The 20,185-nt window shown below is 25.5% G+C and overlaps 2 protein-coding genes across 2 annotated transcripts; one reads left to right on the top strand and one right to left on the bottom strand.

Moving 5' to 3' along the window:
- The first annotated feature begins 1,498 nt into the window (after positions 1 to 1,498).
- On the top strand, positions 1,499 to 4,061 carry LOC129961561 (rRNA methyltransferase 2, mitochondrial-like). Its single transcript, XM_056075051.1, has 2 exons — positions 1,499 to 2,041; positions 3,498 to 4,061. Exons 1-2 carry the CDS (start codon positions 1,714 to 1,716, stop codon positions 3,932 to 3,934), a joined length of 765 nt encoding a protein of 254 aa, XP_055931026.1. The 5' UTR covers positions 1,499 to 1,713; the 3' UTR covers positions 3,935 to 4,061.
- A 4,018-nt stretch (positions 4,062 to 8,079) lies between these two features.
- Positions 8,080 to 15,203, bottom strand: LOC129959667 (PHD finger-like domain-containing protein 5A). The gene is made up of 4 exons (XM_056072558.1): positions 15,067 to 15,203; positions 12,663 to 12,686; positions 12,123 to 12,289; positions 8,080 to 8,402 (listed from the first exon to the last, which is right to left on the bottom strand). The coding sequence occupies exons 1-4, from the start codon at positions 15,116 to 15,118 to the stop codon at positions 8,313 to 8,315; spliced, it is 333 nt and encodes a 110-aa protein (XP_055928533.1). The 5' UTR covers positions 15,119 to 15,203; the 3' UTR covers positions 8,080 to 8,312.
- Between the last annotated feature and the right edge of the window lie 4,982 nt (positions 15,204 to 20,185).

Here is a 20,185-nt window from a genome sequence, read left to right as displayed (position 1 = left end):
CCATAATTGGCATTGAAAATTCACGCATGCGTGTTGTGTTCTGATTGTTGACAACTCTATTTTCAACGGATGCGGACTTTGTTTTGAAGGCTTAACATACTTCCGACCGATTATTTCAGACGATTCTGTTTATTTTCTTAAAGTTTCATGCATTTAAAACTAAACATTGTTAATTGATCTGTTCATGGTGAATCTGAAAAAATTTTGTAGAAAACTTCTTGAGATTACATAAATTAAGAAAGATATTCTTTAGTGCTCATAAAGTTTAAATACTCAGCGACTCTGTTTTCAGTACATATATTTAAAAAAAAAAGAAAAAAAAATGCTTCGTTTCAGTAAAAAAATGTTCTTATATAAATTGCAATTTAACCATTTTCACTTTAATTTAAAGCATAATTCTACTGGAGCTAAAGAAAATTAGACAGATACATATTACGTTATGGCTGAAGGCCTTTATAATATTATGAAAGAATTATATGACTATGAAAATTTCAAGCTTTGAAATATTTTGATGAAGAAGCTATTAAAATAGCAGCTACATAAAATATTTAATTATTAAAATTTTAACGAGCATTAAGATAGCATTGAACTGGCTGGTCGCCAAAGGCGACTAGTATTAAATAATTTACGATTATTATTGAGCATTAACAAGCAATTGTGAAACAAAAAATAAAAAGGATGTCCTAAATATTATGACTATATAATACTTAAATAAATAAATTATTATAATTTTTTTAATTTTTCAATTATTATTTTCTAATTATAGTTTTCTAATTTTTAAAAATGTTTGATTGTTTTTCAGAAAAATAACTAGTTTAATATAAGCTACTATAGTTGTAATATTACTATGAATACTATGCGGAATCTTTAAACCCGTTTTTTTTTTCCCATTTTTCTTTTTCTAGAAATCAAACACATTTTATTCAAAGTATTTGAAATTTTTTCTATGAATTCAGAAATATCAACTTAATAGAATTAGGCATCTATTTTTTTTAAGTATTGATTAAATTAAAAAAAAAATAGTAAAAATGAAGAAACTTGATATTTTTAAAAAAAAATAATTGCAACAATTTTTGCGTAAACATTGCTTTTTTCTCCGAAACTAATTTAGGTATCCAATATCGGATGCCTAATTCCATTATGTTTATTTAGAGAATTCTTCAAAAAAATTTTATTAATGAATATTGAAAATTCAAAGAAAAGAAGCATTTAAAAAAATCTGATAAAAAACCTAAAATTTTTAATCTTTAAATTTCTAAACCGGAAAAAATATTTTAAAATTTTAAATTTATGCACAGTTTACATTTAACTACAGCGAAACCAAGCAGATTTTTCGGAAATTGTGAAAAGAAACGTTGAGTTTCAAGTCCCCTTAATTCTGATGGGGTGATCCAATATTCGCATGGAATCAACGCTACACTGTAACTTTGACTTCGTTGAATACTTATGTTGAATTTGAAAGAGTAAATTGGCATCATGTTATTATAAATGTAAACAAATAAACATGAAGGATGAGCGATTCAGTCTAATGTCAGAAACTTGCATTCTGAAATTATATTATGTATGTCTCAATCTTCAACTGTGATCAATTAAGAAAAAAACCTTTTAATTTCATACATTTAAAAGATGACTATTATTTAATTTCTTAGTACTGATTGTTTAAATATAAGCTATCCTAAAATTGAGAATTTAACAAAATTAGTGTGGCAGAATATGAAAGTTTTAAAAACAGTACAATATATGTTTTATGTTCATGCAAGAAATATCAGTTTGAGTAATATTTCTCACAAAACAGTTCCAACAAATTTAAAAGGAAAATCTAAGAGCTCCCAAGAGTGGCTTACTAGACAACTGAACGATGAGTATGTTAAAAGATCGAGGTATCATGGATATCGATGTAGAAGTGCTTTCAAGCTATTAGAAATAGATGAGAAGTATAAAATTTTAAAACCTGGTGATGCCGTCGTAGACTGTGGTGCTGCACCTGGGTCGTGGACACAAGTTGTTGTGAATAAGTTAAAACTCGATAAGGAAACTGCAGGTAAATTTTCTTTTCATGTATTTCAAGTTGGAGTTTAAATAATTTTCTTTTCATTTAGAACAAGGGTCATCCTCTATTTTTTTAAAGTTTTTGTGCCATGTAATAAAAAATATGCAAACTACTATAAGCATTTTCCAAATAAAAATCAATGTATCTTAAATGAAGTTTTCTGTTATTATATAACTTTATTCTGAAATGAAACTTTTATATCATAATAAAATATAAATGTATTATACATTACAGTAACTAGTGATTAATAATGTATAATAACAGCGATTAGGATTTATTATTAATACTGAGTAATTATACAAATTTGTTTTGACATGTTGGATTTTATTTTTATCTGTTTTAAACATAAGCCAAGTTTAAGTTGAACTATGTCCTATATTTATTTTTAATTAATAACATGTCTGAAAATCATATTTTGCAAAGATATATCTTAATGAAAGGCATTAAACATTTTCACAAAATTCTTTTTTTTAATTTAATTTATTTTAACAATTTTTTAAATTCTTTATTCAATTTTGTTTTATAAATATTAATCCAAAAAGGAAAATCATTATGAGGTCTGTATGGCTACTTCCTAAAGCACCAATTTAAAGACGTGTATGTGCTAAAAAGAAGAAAATATATATGTACCAAATAATAATGATTGTAACAAATTATTAAAAAGGGGCTATTTTATATTCATTTAAAATGTCTCATGAGAAAATGGTATCCACAAAATAATATATTATACCATTAGTTTACTATAGGTTAAGAATTCCTGATAAAGAACTCGTGAATGTATGAATCAATGTATATTTTTTTATCTAATGAATATATATCTTAATGAATGAATATATATTTTGAATCTAAATTTTCATTGTATTTATAATTAAAATATTTTTCTTATGTTTCAATTATACTATTACAATATTTTTTATGTTCAACAATATTAGGACTAGGGAAGCTTTATTTTAAGGCATTGCTTCTGGATTAGAGTTAGGATCTGGAGTTAGGCATCTATTCTGGATTAGAGTTCTGGATCAAGTTAAAAATTTGTTTCCCCAAAAAACATTCCTAGGCCTGATGCTCATTAAATCTGATGTTAAGGGTCAGATGTCCTCTTGCTAGTGTGTGAAAGTTTAGAGAAAGGAATACTTATCTAAGTTATCCCCATTACCATGGTTAAAATAATGAATTTACCTCTGTCCATGGCTTAAAATTATGAAGCCATTCCAAAAATAGTTTTTGTATTGTTTCCAAATAGAATGGTAATGAAACTAAATTATAATTAACATGGATAAACTTTAAATAAGGCTTTCTAGTTCTGTTAAAATATGATATTTTCCAAACCTCATATTATGTGTCCCTATTTTCAATGCTGAGCATTAATTATGTAAAATATGATTATTTTTTTAAATATTATAGTTTTTAATAAAATATAATTAATTCATCTACATTTCATTTTCAGATGGTAAACCTCGAAAGGGAGTAGCAATTGCTGTGGATCTTCAACATATAGAATCTATTAAAGGTGCAATTGTGATACCAGAATCAGATTTCACTCAACTTGAAGTTCAAGAAAAGATAAAAAGTTTTTTGCCATCTGGACAAGCAAATACTATATTGAGTGATATGGCTCCAAAAGCATCTGGCACTCCAGAACTTGACTCGGCAGCACTCATGCGTCTTGTATATAGTGCCTTGAAATTTTCATACATGGTACTGAAGAATAATGGTACATTTGTATGTAAAGTATGGGATGGACAAGATGTTGACAAATTTTATCAGACATTGCAGAATTTGTTTACAAATGTAAAACGTTGTAAACCCAAAGCTAGTCGATCTGATTCATCTGAACTGTATTTAATAGCGACTGGATTCAAAAGACCTGAAAATAAAATTTGATTTTAATTGTTTTATTTGCCATTTGACTAGGGTTTTAGCTTATATAAAATTGTACTTTAACAATATTTTCATATATAGATTATAATTTTACTTGAATTGCAATAAAATTATACTGTTTACTTTGTTATACACTTTCCATTAGTCAAGACTTCCAATTGCTGGGAAGTTGTCTTCATTTTTTTTCACCCAAAACAAGTTAATTTTGCAATCTTAGCCAGTTAGACACAACTATCATGCATAATTTTCAGATTTTATATTTCAATTTTTTCTTTTTAAGAAACTGAATTGTTCCAAAAAATATTAATTTAGTATACTAACTTAAATACTCAATTAACATTATTAAATGCTTAGCATATTTCACATTTCTATTATTGTCATGATAAATATAAAATGACATTAGGGCACAATGGCTTAGAAAGTTTTTTTTTTTTCTTAAGCATCATCTTTTCACTTAATGTTCATTTTCCTCAGATTTCATCTAAATGTTTTAAATAAATGCATAAAGTTGGAGCTAAACAATGTACTGAAAGACAATTTATCAAATATTTTTCTGCAGGGTATATAGGTAAAATATATCAATTTTCAATACTGTATCTGAATATATATATATATATATATATATATATATATATATATATATGGATATTTGCTAAATAACATAAAATAAAGCAATTGAGCCAAGTAGGTAGATAATATATTTATATATTATTTTACTAACTTGAAGCATGTTGTTCAAAACCATCAGATTAAATAGTGGTAAATTGAGAAATTGCTTTCAGTTCTTTAGAATGCATGTTTTTTCCATTAGCACCATCTTTTCCCTTAATGCTTATTATTTCTCAGATTACATCCAAATGTTTTAAATAAATACATAAAGTTGGAGCTAAACAATGTACCAAAAGACAATTTATCGAATATTTTTCTGCAGAGTATATAGGCAAAATATATCAATTTTGAATACTGTATCTGAATATATATATATATATTCCTCTGAATATTTGCTAGATAACAAAATAAAGCAATTGAGCCAAGTGGGAAGAGAATATATCTATATATTATTTTACTAACTTGAAGCAAGTAGTTTAAAACCATCAGATTAAATGGTGGTAGATAGAGAAATTGCTTTCAGTTCTCTAGAATGCATGTTTGCCATATTGGCACAACCTGCCTCAAGATGCATTTATTTATAAATTTTATGTATTAAATGTGGGCATCATAATGAAGAAGCAGTAAATATTATGACTGAGAGTGCAACAGCTGCAAGTAATTTATCTTTTGTAGATGAATATGTCTTTCGATTCTACTAAGTTAATACCTCCCAAGGAACTTGACTTTTTCTTGCAATGAAGCAGTGAATGCACTGTGAATAGGATGGCTATATGCAATTTTAAATCTAGATTTTCTGTGAAATGTTGTTAAACAATTTGCAGAATGACTCTATTTTGTAAGATATGATAGAATGAAAGCATTCATTTTGTTGGAATTGAGGAATAATGAGATCATGTATACTAGTAATTGAATAGGTTTTTCTAGTCAATTTTCTTTTGAAAAATATTGAACCAATCAGAAATATTACTGTTAATTTTGAAAAATGCAAGGGAACCTGGAAAACTAATTTCATTTCTTAGACATGTCTGTTTATTATAACACATAGAGAAAATGAATCTCGGTACTCCAGAAAAAACCAATTCAAAGGGTCAATTGACATCATTGTCAATTATCTTACCATGTAACTTTCTGAAGTTTTATATAAGCATCTTTGTGCTACCGTATACCACAAGTACAATTCTCTTGCTATAATTTGTACATTACCGATTCCTATATCATTCTAAATAATTTGGAAAATAATAGCATAATAGTCTCTTCTATCTTGTTTTGGTCTTTTCTCAAGTGAATTTTCCTCTTTCATTAAAGAACTAAACTATGGGCTAATTCAAAATGAATATAGGGATTACAAATGGCTATTACTATTTAATGAAAACAAATTTATCAATAAGATTAACATATAATGTAGACGGAACTTCAAAATTTTGTATACATACACCATAGATGTTCTATGTGACTTCCTTTGGTCATATGGACAATATCTAGGCGGTAGTCCATTTGAATCCATACATTCTGAAGCATGTCTGCAGTCACCGGCGCAAGCACATTACAAATATGTACTTTGAGTACGTCAGTTGTTTTGGGCATAAGAAATTTCGAACTTCCATCTTTATTATATGTTAATCTTATTGATAAATTCTTTTTCATTAAATAGTTATAGCCATTTGTAATTGCTATATTCATTTTGAATTACCCTGTATTTTATCAAAGGGCACAAATGCAACTACTGCAAATATCTGAAAGTGTAGAGTACTTTGGTCTAGACTGTAAAACAGTTTTAATAATAAAGTATTGCTAGGTAATAAGAATCCCTGAATGGTAATCTAAATTCATAGTTTTACAGCATATTGTTTAAACAATCTATATACAGTAGAGCTCTTTGTTGACACTATTTGAATATTTGCAAAATGATACATTCAAAATGACAGTTGATTCTTCTTACTTACTCTATGTCCAGTCTATAATTAATATGTAATACAAAAACAAAAGTTAATTTTTTTTCCTCCTATGGATTGTTTACAGATCCATTTTTAATTCGACTGTACATTTTATTTTTATGCATTCCATTTCCTTATGATCTCTGAATATTATCCTTCTTCAGTGTTTTGAACTAGGATGATTTAATTCTCATCAATTATTATATTTCTCCTATAGTCTTTGAATAATTTTGGTTACATTGCAAATATACAACTGATTTACAGGGTTCCTCGCCACCCGTATAGCAAATCTTTTTAATTGTGATCGCAAATCTTGTTCGTAAATTGGATATTACTGATCATAACTTTTGAAGAAACTAGTAAAAGCCTAATCATAAATTGATAATAAATAAAACATAACTAATTTGATCAATTTTAGTTAAAGATTTATTCACCAGATTTAAAAATTTTCATTGTTTGTTTATGGGGAATGATTAATTGCTTGTCTAGTTATTTTGAAATATATAAGATATTGAATTTTTTTTTATCAAGAATTAATTCATGCTTCATGAGTTAATTCTTGATAATTTTGAATGGTTCACGAGTTCATTCCATCAAATTCATAGAACAGAACTTTATTTATTTTGAATGAACTTGCGAATGTCTTTTATGACTATGCTGAAGACCAATCAGTAAGTTTCTTCACAAGTTTTATATGAAATATTTTTTTCAACTTAGCATCTGGGTAGCAACTTGCATGTAAGGCAATTTTTATCTCAACCAAAATCATTAGGTAATAATTCATCGTGTTTTGCTATTTAGTGGGAAATACATGAATCAGAGCTTTCAAATTCATTCTTTTAGGACTTCACTTGTTTCTAATTTGAACTAAAATGTTTGCATACTCTTCATGTTTCTTTAAATCTTTTTTTCTTTACATTTTCTCTATACATATAAATATACAATTTATAATTATCAAAATTATTTTTTTATTCCTTTTTAATAAAAATGAGTTAACTGATAATAGTTATTTACCATTTATTTTGCAGTATGAAAATGTTTATAGGATCTTCTATACCTTGCACTAATTAAAAGTATATAGGAAAAAAAGAAAAAGATTATTTTTGCATATAAATTGAAAAAGAGCTCGTGGTTGGTAAATTGGTGTTGTCATAATAAAAACATCAATAAAAATATTTACTATAAAATAGATCTGTTAATAATTGTTTGTTGATATTTAATTAGTAATATTTTAGTAATGATTACTCAGATTTATTACTCCACTGTTTTTATTACATGTATACTGAACAGTATGCATATTAAAGTTTATTGTATATATAAAACTTATGTACTTATAAATAAATAAATAATAAGTAATATAAAACTTAATAGAAGCCTTGCATATTAATATTAAATATCCTCTTTTTTTAAACTACATATATGAATTCATAATTATATAGTTTGGGTTATAGTTCAAAGAGCAAGTGTTTGAGAGCATTGATTAAATTGGCAATTTAATCAATGGAATGTATAATGGTATTTGAGTAGAATTAAGAGCATTAAAAATACACAATCATTATTAATGATATTTCTGACATCTACTGAAACAAAAATACAAGAACGCAGTTTAAAAACCTTCACTTTAATAATAAGACATGGAAAATATCCATTACAATCAAAATAATGCTAACTTACACATGATACAAAATTTTAATATAAAAAATGTTTGTGAAGTACTAATATCCATAGCACAGCATTTTTAGCAGGAGATATTATACATATGTTTGATGAAAGAAAAAAATATTAAAAGTCTAAATCCATGGAATATGTCTAGAATCAGGATCAAAAAGCCAGGGTCACCTCTTCTTAAAACCATATTTCTTCCTTTCATAGAATAAATCTGTTTTTGAGCTACCAAGATTAACTATCTTTGGACAGCCATCTCGCTAAAAAAAGAATGAAAAGAAAAAATAATGGTATAAATATACAGAAAAGTAATAAGTGTGATAAATAATTCAAAATGCTATGATTGAATTAATGTCTTGGCTTCTCTTTAAGACTTTCAAAAACAGAATTTAATGGAGGTTGCACACTTCAGAGTAATTAATAAAATAAGCAGCAGCATTTATCACAGAAAATTTACAATTTCATTAATCCCATTTCTATATTTAGATATATTACAAAAGACTAGCATTTCATTAAAAAATTCATTCTTTAAAGGGGGGAAAATTTGTTTATTTCAATGCCATCTTAAATAATTTAAAAAAAATTTATAATGATTGTATAAATATATACAATTATGTACTGTAATTATACAATACTGTTAATAAATCCAGAATTAAAGAGTAGGAGACATGTTGCACTTCATTTAACAAAACTATATTAATATACAATAATAATAATAATCCAGAATTTGAAGTTATTTTTGTTTTATTCCATTTCACCATGAATTAGTACAAATATGGTTTAAAAAATTATAAAACTTCAAATTTCTTTTCAGGATATTTTTATGAAAAACTTAACTTATTTCAGAGAAGCATTTCTCATACATTTGGACAATAAATAAGAATAGTCTAAATTAGCCAGTAAATTTATATCTAATAACACACATGCACCATTCGGTTGGATTGAAATTCATTCTATTAACATCATCATCAAATACGGATAAAAGAAAATTAAAATGCTTATGGATACAGTCTTACTTGATTTAATGAATATTTATCCAGTGGTATGATCTATAATTTTAAAAAAAATCAATTGTCTTAGATGGATCTAAAAAATTTATTTTTTTATCTATTTTTAAAGTGAAAGATTAGTTCAAATTGTATACTTTTAATTTCAATAAAAAATTCTAGAAAGCTGTTTACTATTAAAACTGAAAGCAAGAACTGAATTATAATAGATTAAATGAGAAGGAATGAAACCTATTTCAAAATAAACTTTAGAAGATAACATCTTGGATGCTAAAAATGCATTTATTTTTGAAGCTAGTTTATGCTGTTGTTACGCAATTTAAAAAAAAAAAAAAAATTGTACTCAGAAAACTGAAAACATCTGGAAATGAGATTTGCACCACTAATCTTGAAATAAATATAGTAATTAAAAATTAGATTTTAATATTTTGATAATAATCTTATTTAGGAAAAACAATTTAGTTATCTACATCAGTTAATATAAAATTAATCATACATAAATTATTATTTTCTTTTTATATTTATCAGGCTAAAAAAAAATAACATGATAAGTTTTTGTCATGCCTGTCACAGCATTTTTCATTAGTAACCGACACTATCCTAGACCACATCACACATATCAGGACCATTAGTAATTTACATTTCATGCAGTTTTGCTTTTGCAGCTTCTTCTTTTTTTTTCCCCCTTTATATATATATATATACACATATACAGGATATTTATTCTTATGCAAATTTTTTTCACATCATTTTCAAATTCAAGTGATGTTCTTGGATTGGCTTTCTGATTTTATTTACTTTTCAAACATAACACTTATTGATCCCACCAATATCATCAACACAAGCTTCGCTAAGAGATATGGCTGATAAATGCTAGGTTGTATAAATGTTGCTAGTATCTTATTCAATGTCTTTGAGAAAAATGTATATTTTTACTAAAATGATGCAAAGTTCCATCAGACTGAAATATTATCTACTGCATTTTTTTTTTTATCTCTGAATGTTTCTGAAAGATTTTCCAGAATTAATATATTAAATATAACTCTACATACTTATTGTGATGCATATAATCAAATATCACAACATAACGTTTAGATTAACATCTACATAATAGGCCATAGTAGTAAGCAGTGGGTAAAATGCATTCTGCCAATCTGCAGAATCGAATCTCTTTCTGATAATTTCGAGAATAGTTTCCACTAAAAGCAGCTAGAATTAAGTTTACAATAAGGTTGATTTTGTTTTAATGTTAAGATTGTAGACTGTATGTAATTTGCATAAACATGCCATAGAAAATGCGCAAATTGCTTCTTTAATAAATCAAAATAGCATGTTTTTGATTCATATTAGTTTTATTTGCTGTCTTTGGCCATTGCTTATATTATTTTTTTTAGCTGAGTTCAGATGCTTATTAATGCTGTACAAAAAGTTTTTGCCATCAATACTTAGAAAGTAAATAAAAGAAAACAGGCTGTGACAGGAAAGACAATTTTAAAACTTTTACAGGTGAGCTAATTTTCTGATTTTATTTTCATTTTTTATCACAAGTTAATCCTTATAATAGGGGGAGGGTGGGAGAAAAATAGATTAAGATTTTTTTTATTGCAGGTAGATATTTTTTAACAAGAAAAGAACATGCTGTTTGTGACAGAAATGACAAGATATTATCATAAAAATAATATCATTGTAATATAAAATTATATCAATATATAATGATAATTTTAGTGTTTTTAGAAAGTCTAAGTCAATCTTGAAAATAAAAGGATTTATAAAAATAATATTCATTTTAAACTTTTAATGCTTTTGAATATAAAAGTTTGGTTAATCATAACATATTTTGTTTCATTGTAAACAGTAAAAAGAAGTTGATATTAAAAAATCATTTTTTAAAAATAGAATGTTTACATTTTCATTTTCAAGAAATCTGATATGCTATCCATAAGTTAAAATGAAAAAGCACGAGTTTAATTGAAAATTTAAAAATGACAAGTCAACCTTCATATAGAATCAATTTTACCAATATAACTGTTTTTTGTTTTGTTATTTTTCCCTCTAAAGAATTCATATTACTTTTCTTTCAACTTTATGTACACTCATAAATTACTTCCATAAATGGCTGTAGACTGAAATGGAACAATCTACAAATATTTAGATATATGCCATTAGCAACCTAAAAAATAATTTTTTCTGAAAATAATAATACAGATTGGATCCTACAAGAATAATTCATGAACTTGTTAAACCATGATATGAAGATGATATTTGAGACATTATAAAATTGATCAAGTTCTCCCACACAAATCTATTAATAGTTCTTTTCTGCTACAGATGAATAACTGTGGCCTCTAAATATAAATGTTAAACAAAAATTTAAGAAGGCAATTCTAGAATGCATACAAATTGCATGAAGTATATCATACAGATGGAAAAATAGATTTCACTGCATATAATTAAAGTATCTGGCACATATTTAAGCAGTTATCTAACAGAAAAATGTCTTTTTATTGCTGATACTAGTCTTCAAATACAGTGGCTCTCAAACATTTAATTAGTTGTAAATCATGATTTTTAAAAAAAGTTGTTTTTTGGAAAAATTCCCAGATTTTCTTTAATGTTTATTAAAAAGTAGTTCATGCAAATCACAAGGTATTTAGTTCATTATATATTTCATTCATTACAGTAATTACACAAACCTGTAATAATAATAAATAATAAATCACAAATTATTAGCTTGATTAGGTATGCTTGAAATTATTAGATTGGAAATTAAATGCAATTTGAAATTAAATTGTATTTAATAGCCAAAAAATATTTTAAAAAATCATGCAATTCAATATTATATGGATATTTTTGATTAATAATGTCAAGAAATAGAAATAGAAAAACTAAGTGTAAAATGCATTTGTGTAAGTTAAATTATCTTCGTCTACATTCCTATCATTAATTTTAGATAATAAAGGAACAAATTCTTACATCTTTTTCCTGAATAGTACATTCCTTACAGTAATATGCATCAGATACACCAGGACCACCACAAATTACACAACGTCCTTGGTAAGATCCATAATTACATTCATCACATATTCGAACCAATGTGCATGGTCTTACATATGAGTCACATATGACACATTTTCCATCACCTAAAAAATTAAGGGGAAAAAAATAATAGGCAAGAATTACTTAAAAAAAATTATGCAAAAAATAATAAACAATAATCATCATAATACTTTTGAAAATCAATGGGGGAAAAACATCGTTTATAAGTATGAATAAACAAAAGAATGAAAGTTAATGTGCTTATTCTTTTAGAATTTCAAAATAATAATCTTTTTAAATCTAACTTAAATAAAACTTTCTTATAAATCATAAAATAAAAATTCAAATTTTAAAAAAGATTCAGTTAACAATAAATTAAAATCCTTCATGAACATAAATTGATATTTTTAATTATAAAAATTCAATCTGAATGGAAAAATAAGGAAACAATAAATAGTTTCATGAAACAATACTTACATTTCTCACATAATCTGCCAATGGCTGAAATAAAAAAGAAAAGAAAAAAAAAATTAATGTACAATGTTCATTACATTATCAAGTTTCATGCATGACTGAAAGTATATTATTAAAAACAATGTCTTCACTTAGTAAACCTAGAATCAGAATTAATAAGATAGAAGAAAACTTATATAACAAAATTATAAAAGTATTTTCATGCCAGCTAGGTACAATAAGATTCTTGTAGTTGTTATTTTGCACATGTCCATAGATGCTGTAATATACTGATCATACAGTAATTTGTACTTGTATATTAACCACAAGACAGTGATTTTTGCAAAATATAACGTTTATTGCAATCAGTGATTAATTCCCTCAAAAGTTGCCAAAGATTTTTATTGATTATGTTCATTATTGGCAATACAAAAGTATCCAATAATTTTACCGAAAATGCATATATAAATATATTCAATTAGTTTTGCAGAAACAAGTAAAACTAAAATTTATTCAATAGATTTATGTTATTAAGCTATAATTATCTTAGTTACATGCTTTGACTTGACATATGAATTGGATTGCAACAGTGGATTAGGAGTATATCACCTTCTATCTTGATGTTCAAACACAATTAGACTCTTGGCGGTATTATGTATAACAGTTCTCTTATTTAATTTTGGCAATAAACATTAAGTTTGTTTTAAAGATTTTAAGTTGCTATTTGGTAAATAATAAAAATGAATTCAAGATTTTTAATACTGCATCTGCATGAATTATTTATTCAATTTAAAGAAACTCAGAAAAGGAAAAAAATTTTATATTACAACTCAGCACAATTGTATACTCTATGTAAAAATATTACTTTTAACTTTTGAATAAATTTTCTTGTAACAGGCAAGATGGTAAAAATTCTAAATTTGAATGTTTTGAATGATGATTCCATACATTTATTATTAAATTTAAATTGATTAAGATATAACTGTTTAAAATTCACATTTTCATTTTATTTAATGGACAAATGAAACAAACCATTTTAAATAACAATATTAGATTTATTTTTCGTATTCCTTTTTTCTTATAACGAATTACGGGGGGGGGGGGAGTTTTTTTTTAATACATACAAATTATTGTTGCCACCAATCTTACTTAAACTTTGCTGTTTCTGAATAATAACAATAGGTAAAAGTGTCGTGAACTTGATAATAGGGCAGTAATGTTTCTTAAGTTCGAAGTTTATATTATTTCTTTTCAAATTGACATTTATCAAAAAATTTGAAATTCCTATGATAATGCTACCCTAAAAAAACATTTTATTTTTTATTTTAATCAAACTATTTTTTATTTTAAACAAGCTTGTAATGCATAATTTAATTTAAGGGAAAAATTAATTTATCTCTCTCTATATATATTATCTCCTAGCCATCTTCTTTATATGCGGAATAAACCTCTTCATTCATAACATCAGTTTCTGATATAACTGAATTTTTTGAACATTATTATCCTCACACACAATGAACTCCCATTTGAAAATAACATAATTATGATGAAATGTTAGATTCTCAGCGAAATTTAGTATCAAATAAAAAGAAGTAAAATCTGCTTTTGATACAAGATGAAGATAATTGATTTTGTTTAATTAATTGTTTAATACTCTATTTTGAAGATTTAATTTGGATCTGATGCAAGAGAAAGATCTTCCACTGACAAACAGAGATATTATTTTGAAAAACACAGAGGGCTTGTTATTTTACAATATTTGAAGAGCACTATAAAAGATGCCAGTAATTTACAACTGCTAAAATAGGATGATATTTCCTTCACTAAATTTTCCTATCACATCCATGAAAAGGCCTTTGAATTATAAATATATCAGGATCACTCGCAAAGCTTTTTTCAACTTTGATTATTGTAACTATGAAATCACAATTTTGAGTATATTAATTATTCGCATTTAATAAGAACTAAACATAATTAATTTATTATTAATAACTTATTTATTTATTTAACGTCACAATTACATTTAAAGTAAAATGACGTTTATAAGTGTCTAATAATAAATTCTGTTTAATAAGAATAATAAATATATATGTCATAAATTACAATCTCTATACTGGATTAGCAGATGCAGGAAGATACAAAACGAAAAAATTACACAATCCAAAGCAATTCCTATTCACTAATTCAGTATTGTTGGAATGTAGCAATAAAAATGGAATTTTGGTTTTTGATTCTTTATTAAAAATATAGTTTTATCTATTAAAGAAATGGAGAAAAGAAACGAAATTCTAACCGTGGATAAATTTTTAAAACAGTATATTATTAGAAAATAAATTAAAAGTTGTAGGATGAAAAGCGCATTGAGTATTTTTGATCTAAAGTAAATGTCTTATAAAAGAAACAAATTTTATATGCATATTTCACTTACCAACACCAGCTTGTTTTCTACAAAAAATCAAATCTGGATGATGTTTCGCCATTTCAACACTGAGAGAATATTAAATGTTGAAATGAAAATTGCACTAACGAAAGCTGATTTCAAAATGCTCTTTGTAAACAAGCATGAGACTCGTTAACCGGAGGACGCTTGAACCCCCCATTTGAAGTTGAAAGGGGGGGAGAAGTGGGGGAAGCAGCACTGGAGGACGGATTTCATTCCGGTAGTGATGGAAATGGGGGATTCGATGTATGGTTGCTTACGGAAAAGCTTTTTTCGCCAAAATTTGAAAATTTATTTACCCGCCAAGAATGTAGCCCATTTTTGGAATGTATAGGGTGGAGTGTGGACGAATGTCGGTTGGATCCATGATGAAGGCAGACCTTATTTATGCACGATCTTTTTTAATAAAAGAATAATACCGTGTTATAATATATTTATTTTTGCTCATAATTAAGTTTTATGAATCTAATTTTTGACTAGAAATTAATGTTGACTGTGGCTGGGAACTTGGGAAAGCTGAATTTTCTACAGGTGCCTTCTATTTATAATTAATTAAATGGCAAGAAACTAATATGTTAACTCATAATTAAATTCTATCTTCTATTGGTTTGTTAAATGAAATTTAAAGTTTTCACAAAGTAATGGAATGAACTTACAAATTTCATTTAAATTCTTAATGGAAGCTAAAAATGATGCTTTATTCGGAATACAAATTCGATGTAGTTTTAATTTTATTTCTTGCAATTTTGACTGTATTCATTGGAAAGTATTTTAGTTTTTTTATACTATTAATTTTAATGCCCATATTTTGTTTGTTTGTTGTTGTACAAAGCTAAATGTTTTTTAAAAATTAGCTAAAAATTTTTTTAAATGATGCTTTAAAAAAATTATATATATATTTACCTAATTAAGTAATAAATTAGTGTTATAGAACATTTAAAACATTTTTTATAACTGCAGGCATGCTTTGATTTTGTTATTTGCTAGTATTTATAGTAGCAATAAAGCATTTATATTTTGTGGTCTAAAAATTGCAATAATAAAAATCTGTAATCTCTTGCAGTTTTGTCCATTCTTTTTTTTTTTTTTTTTAATGTTGATAATGTGCATGATGAACTCTATAAAATTTGTTTTCTAATTGAATAATTCATACTTGTAAAAATATGCATTGTAAAGATATATATATATATAAAATTTTAGCTAAGTTTTTGATAAAATATGGCTTATTCTCTGCTAAGAAAGTATGATAACCAAAAATCCACAAAGGAATCATCAAAATATTCAATATTTTCTATTTAATAAAAACTCATTTTTGTTTTGTTAAAATAAGATTTATATTGAATTAAAAATTATATGCATAAGCTGATTAATATTACATGATTTTAAAAAGTACTTTTTCAATACATATACTTCTTATTCTAATTTATTAAATTTTTTCATAAATGCTTAATCCATTTATTTATGCATACAGCAATTTAATTCTTTTAATGCTAAAAATCAGAATTTTGATTGAAAGTACCCAAACTAAATTTGAAAAGGTAATAGAATCAATTATTTCTAATTATACGATTGGTGTAATAATATTTTAAAAGAAAATTTGTATTAAAAATTCTAATATCGTGTATAAATTTGTTCTAAATGTTGAATTTTCTACTTTTATAATAATGCACAGAAGTTAAAACTTTTAAAGAAAATTTGGAATGTAAATTTTAATTTCAAAAAATAAAAATTATTTTTAATTTAATATAAAAATATTAGTGTATTCTAAATTAGTCAATAGAATTTTCAATTAAATTGTAAAATGTCATTTGTTAATTTTTGCATAATATTTAAGTCATATTTTATTCAACACTTACATTTTCTCAAGAAATTTTACTTTTTCTTAGTTTTTGAAGCTTAATTTCTTCTCATTTTGATTTTCAATAATAATTCATGAAATAAAAATTATTTGCTTCACAAGCATTCATTATTGTAATATACAAATGTATATTAGTTAACCAAACCATTAACAAAATAAACATTTACACCACCTTAAAAAATGCTATACTAATATTGTTTTAACTGATTCAAATGAGTCGATAAATACCAAGTGATGAATAGTTCTGAGATATTGTGTAAAAAAAATTATAAAGGATGATGAAAATCCTTAAAACTTATATAGTTTATATACCTACTTTCTCTTTTAGAATTAAGGTTTTGACTAAATTATTAAAAAAGACAATTTCTATGAGGATAGAGAAAAAAAATGTTTTGGGAAAATAATTTTTTTTGTTTTAAAGTAATGAATAATTACAATGGAATAATGAATTTTAACACTGTTTATGTTAAATTGAAAAAAAATAATTTACAATTTAGAATCAATATTAAAAATAATCATAATCTCTGAATCAAATTATCTGCAAATTCATTTGTTCAATAGGAATTTAATAACTTGGAGAATATGACTTTAGTCACTTGGAGACTTTAAATCAACTTCCATTGTCCCCATTACAAAAACGTAAAGAAAGGCTAATTTCCAAAAATAATTTAGTATTGATTCAATTCACCTTCAGTAAAAATTTTAAACTACTGACACAAGTAGGTTAAAACTGTCTGAGTGGTTTAACTTACATACATCAATTGGATCAATAAAAGAAAATAGATGGCAATCAACTGAAGACAGATTTTATTCATTACAGAAAAAAGGATGGACAGAGAATGAATAATATCAGAAGGATCACAAAATATGTTCTGATCATTGTTTTGATGAAGGAGTTTGTATGAAACCAGTATTTTAAAAATCAAAGTAGTTTTGTACATATTAAATGCAACTGAAAGAACTTCCTGGGCCATTGTATTCACAAAAGAAGAAAAAAGAAATCTTTTAGCATATGAAAGAGTAGTTGAACTTGGATATGTATCATATAATTGGGAACTTCTAAAGAGAAGACAGGAAAAAAAAAAACTTAATGAACAAAGAGAAAGCACAATCATTTACAATTGGAATATATGATATAATATATTCTCAAGATATTGTATCAAAGCTGATAATCTATGCAACTCCTCTCAAAATGCAAATTCTACCTCTAAAACATGATTCTTATTAATGCTTAAACCACAGCCTGAAAATTGGAAGGAAAAAAACTGTAAACAGTATCTCTCACTTTTGTTTCCAATATCATTTTAAATAAAAAAAATTAAAAATCTTTCTTTTTTATTTAGTTAAAATTATTTTTTAAAAAATCGTCTACCTCATTATTATTCATTGTAACTAAAAAGAATTTAAATTAAGTATGTTAAATGTATGATTTTTATTCTTTGTTTTTTTTATTAATTTTTTAAAAATTTTATGAAATAAAAAAAATTATATGCTTCCCTCCCTTTCTCTCTTTTATCTTTATACTTTTTCTGCCTCTTTATAACATTAGCATATAAGATCATACAGTTTTTTTTTATATGAATAAAATTAATTGAAAAATAAATAACCATTGTGGATATTTATCCTTAAAATTAGATACCTGAATGCCATCACTAATCAACTCGCACTAAAAGAAAATTTTACTTTTGAAGAAAAATAATTATTTTGCGAATAAAAGAAACCTTGGTTAATGCTTCAGAAGAAAATTTCATGATTTCCAAATGTATTTTTTGAAGTTTTAAATACTAAATCTGAATGATAAAATGGTATTTTAACAAAATTTCGAATATGGCTGTGTTAATTTAGCTCAGCATTTTTATTAAACAAATAAAATATCTTGAAGGGTACGAGAAATTGTGTTGTTTCAAGATGTCATAAGGAATTGTTTACCTCGTTTGTAGATTTTTCAGCTACTACTGCAAACATAATATTCCATTTTTTTTCAAAGATTATTGTTATCAAATAATATTATTGATGTCATACTTTTTTTTTATATAATCACTATATTGCATACAAACAAACGCGTAATGTTGAGTGACAGAAAAAACAAGTTTAAATTAATGACAAAAGAACAAATTCATCTTTACTTGATTAGTTAAATTTTGATAGTCTTGGGAATGAAATGAATTTTATTACAATAATAAAAATTATTGTAGAAATACATTCTAAAATATTTTTTAGTTTATTTATATTAAAAAGACAATTGTATGATAATGAAATTGATATCAATAAAAGGATTTTGATATTAAGTTTGGAAAATGGTGTTAGTATCATTTTTGTACAATAATATATTTGGGAATTATAAGAGGAAAACATCAACATTTTGTTTAGTTAAAATTATAACTGGAAATTTTGATGCATTGCATCAAAGCACACGCTTTCATCTTTTAAAGCATGTTTGATAGATTTTCAGTTTCTGGAGTCGGCAGACTGTCTTATAGTTCATTTTAAAGTATAGATAAATATATGAACAACTATATATTTCTTCAGTAAGATTGAAATTACAATTGCATATCTGTATATTGACCTAATGTTATTCTTTGATTTGATATCCACCGGAATGCAGCATCTTGTAAAATTTTTATTCATCTACTATTCTATTTAAAAGTGAAGGGTTTTTTTTTTATCAATTAATTTTAATAAACATTATTTTGATATTTTTCTCTTTTTTCTTTAGCATTTTAATCATCAAAATAAAATTGCTTAAATGTAGTTTCTCAAAGAAAGCTTATTTCCAGAAAAGTATTTCTTAGATAGCGCAGTAACCGATGCTTTTATGAGCATAAAGAAAGAAAAATAGATACTTATGACAGTTCTGTAATTGATTTTTCCACTTCCATCTACTTATCTATCTCTGCTGCTTTTGAAAAGCTACCCCAATTTGCTTACGGCAACAAAACCACCGAGTGGTGGTGGTAAGCAGATGCGCTCTTATCTAGTATCATATGTGCTAAAGTTGTAGGATTAACGGAATTTAACTACCTTTTAGAGAAAACTTGGTAAACAGTTAGAAAAGCTGTAGGGAATGCATATTTCTCATTCTTATAATGTGAGTGATTGATGGATAATGATTCTTTTTTATGGGATAATCAACACTTTTCCCACGAGAAACTTGATAATTACACTTTAACCCATGCCTGGAGATGGGAAAATTCATTGAACTCATGATCTAATTTCCTTCAAACAAATGCCTCCATTTTATGAAGGCAA

This window comes from Argiope bruennichi, chromosome 2 (assembly GCF_947563725.1).
Source record: "Argiope bruennichi chromosome 2, qqArgBrue1.1, whole genome shotgun sequence".
NCBI classification, from domain to species: domain Eukaryota; kingdom Metazoa; phylum Arthropoda; class Arachnida; order Araneae; family Araneidae; genus Argiope; species Argiope bruennichi.
This window is presented reverse-complemented; position numbering and strand designations above follow the sequence as displayed.

Excerpts from the sequence above, each read along its gene's own strand:
- LOC129961561 (XM_056075051.1), top strand. The coding sequence starts at position 1,714 with ATGAAAGTTTTAAAAACAGTACAATATATGTTTTATGTTCATGCAAGA. Across the intron at positions 2,042-3,497 it reads ACTCGATAAGGAAACTGCAG|ATGGTAAACCTCGAAAGGGA; the intron begins GTAAATTTTCTT and ends TTTCATTTTCAG.
- LOC129959667 (XM_056072558.1), bottom strand. The coding sequence starts at position 15,118 with ATGGCGAAACATCATCCAGATTTGATTTTTTGTAGAAAACAAGCTGGT. Across the intron at positions 12,687-15,066 it reads TAGAAAACAAGCTGGTGTTG|CCATTGGCAGATTATGTGAG; the intron begins GTAAGTGAAATA and ends TTTTTATTTCAG. Across the intron at positions 8,403-12,122 it reads GTACTATTCAGGAAAAAGAT|CGAGATGGCTGTCCAAAGAT; the intron begins GTAAGAATTTGT and ends TTCTTTTTTTAG.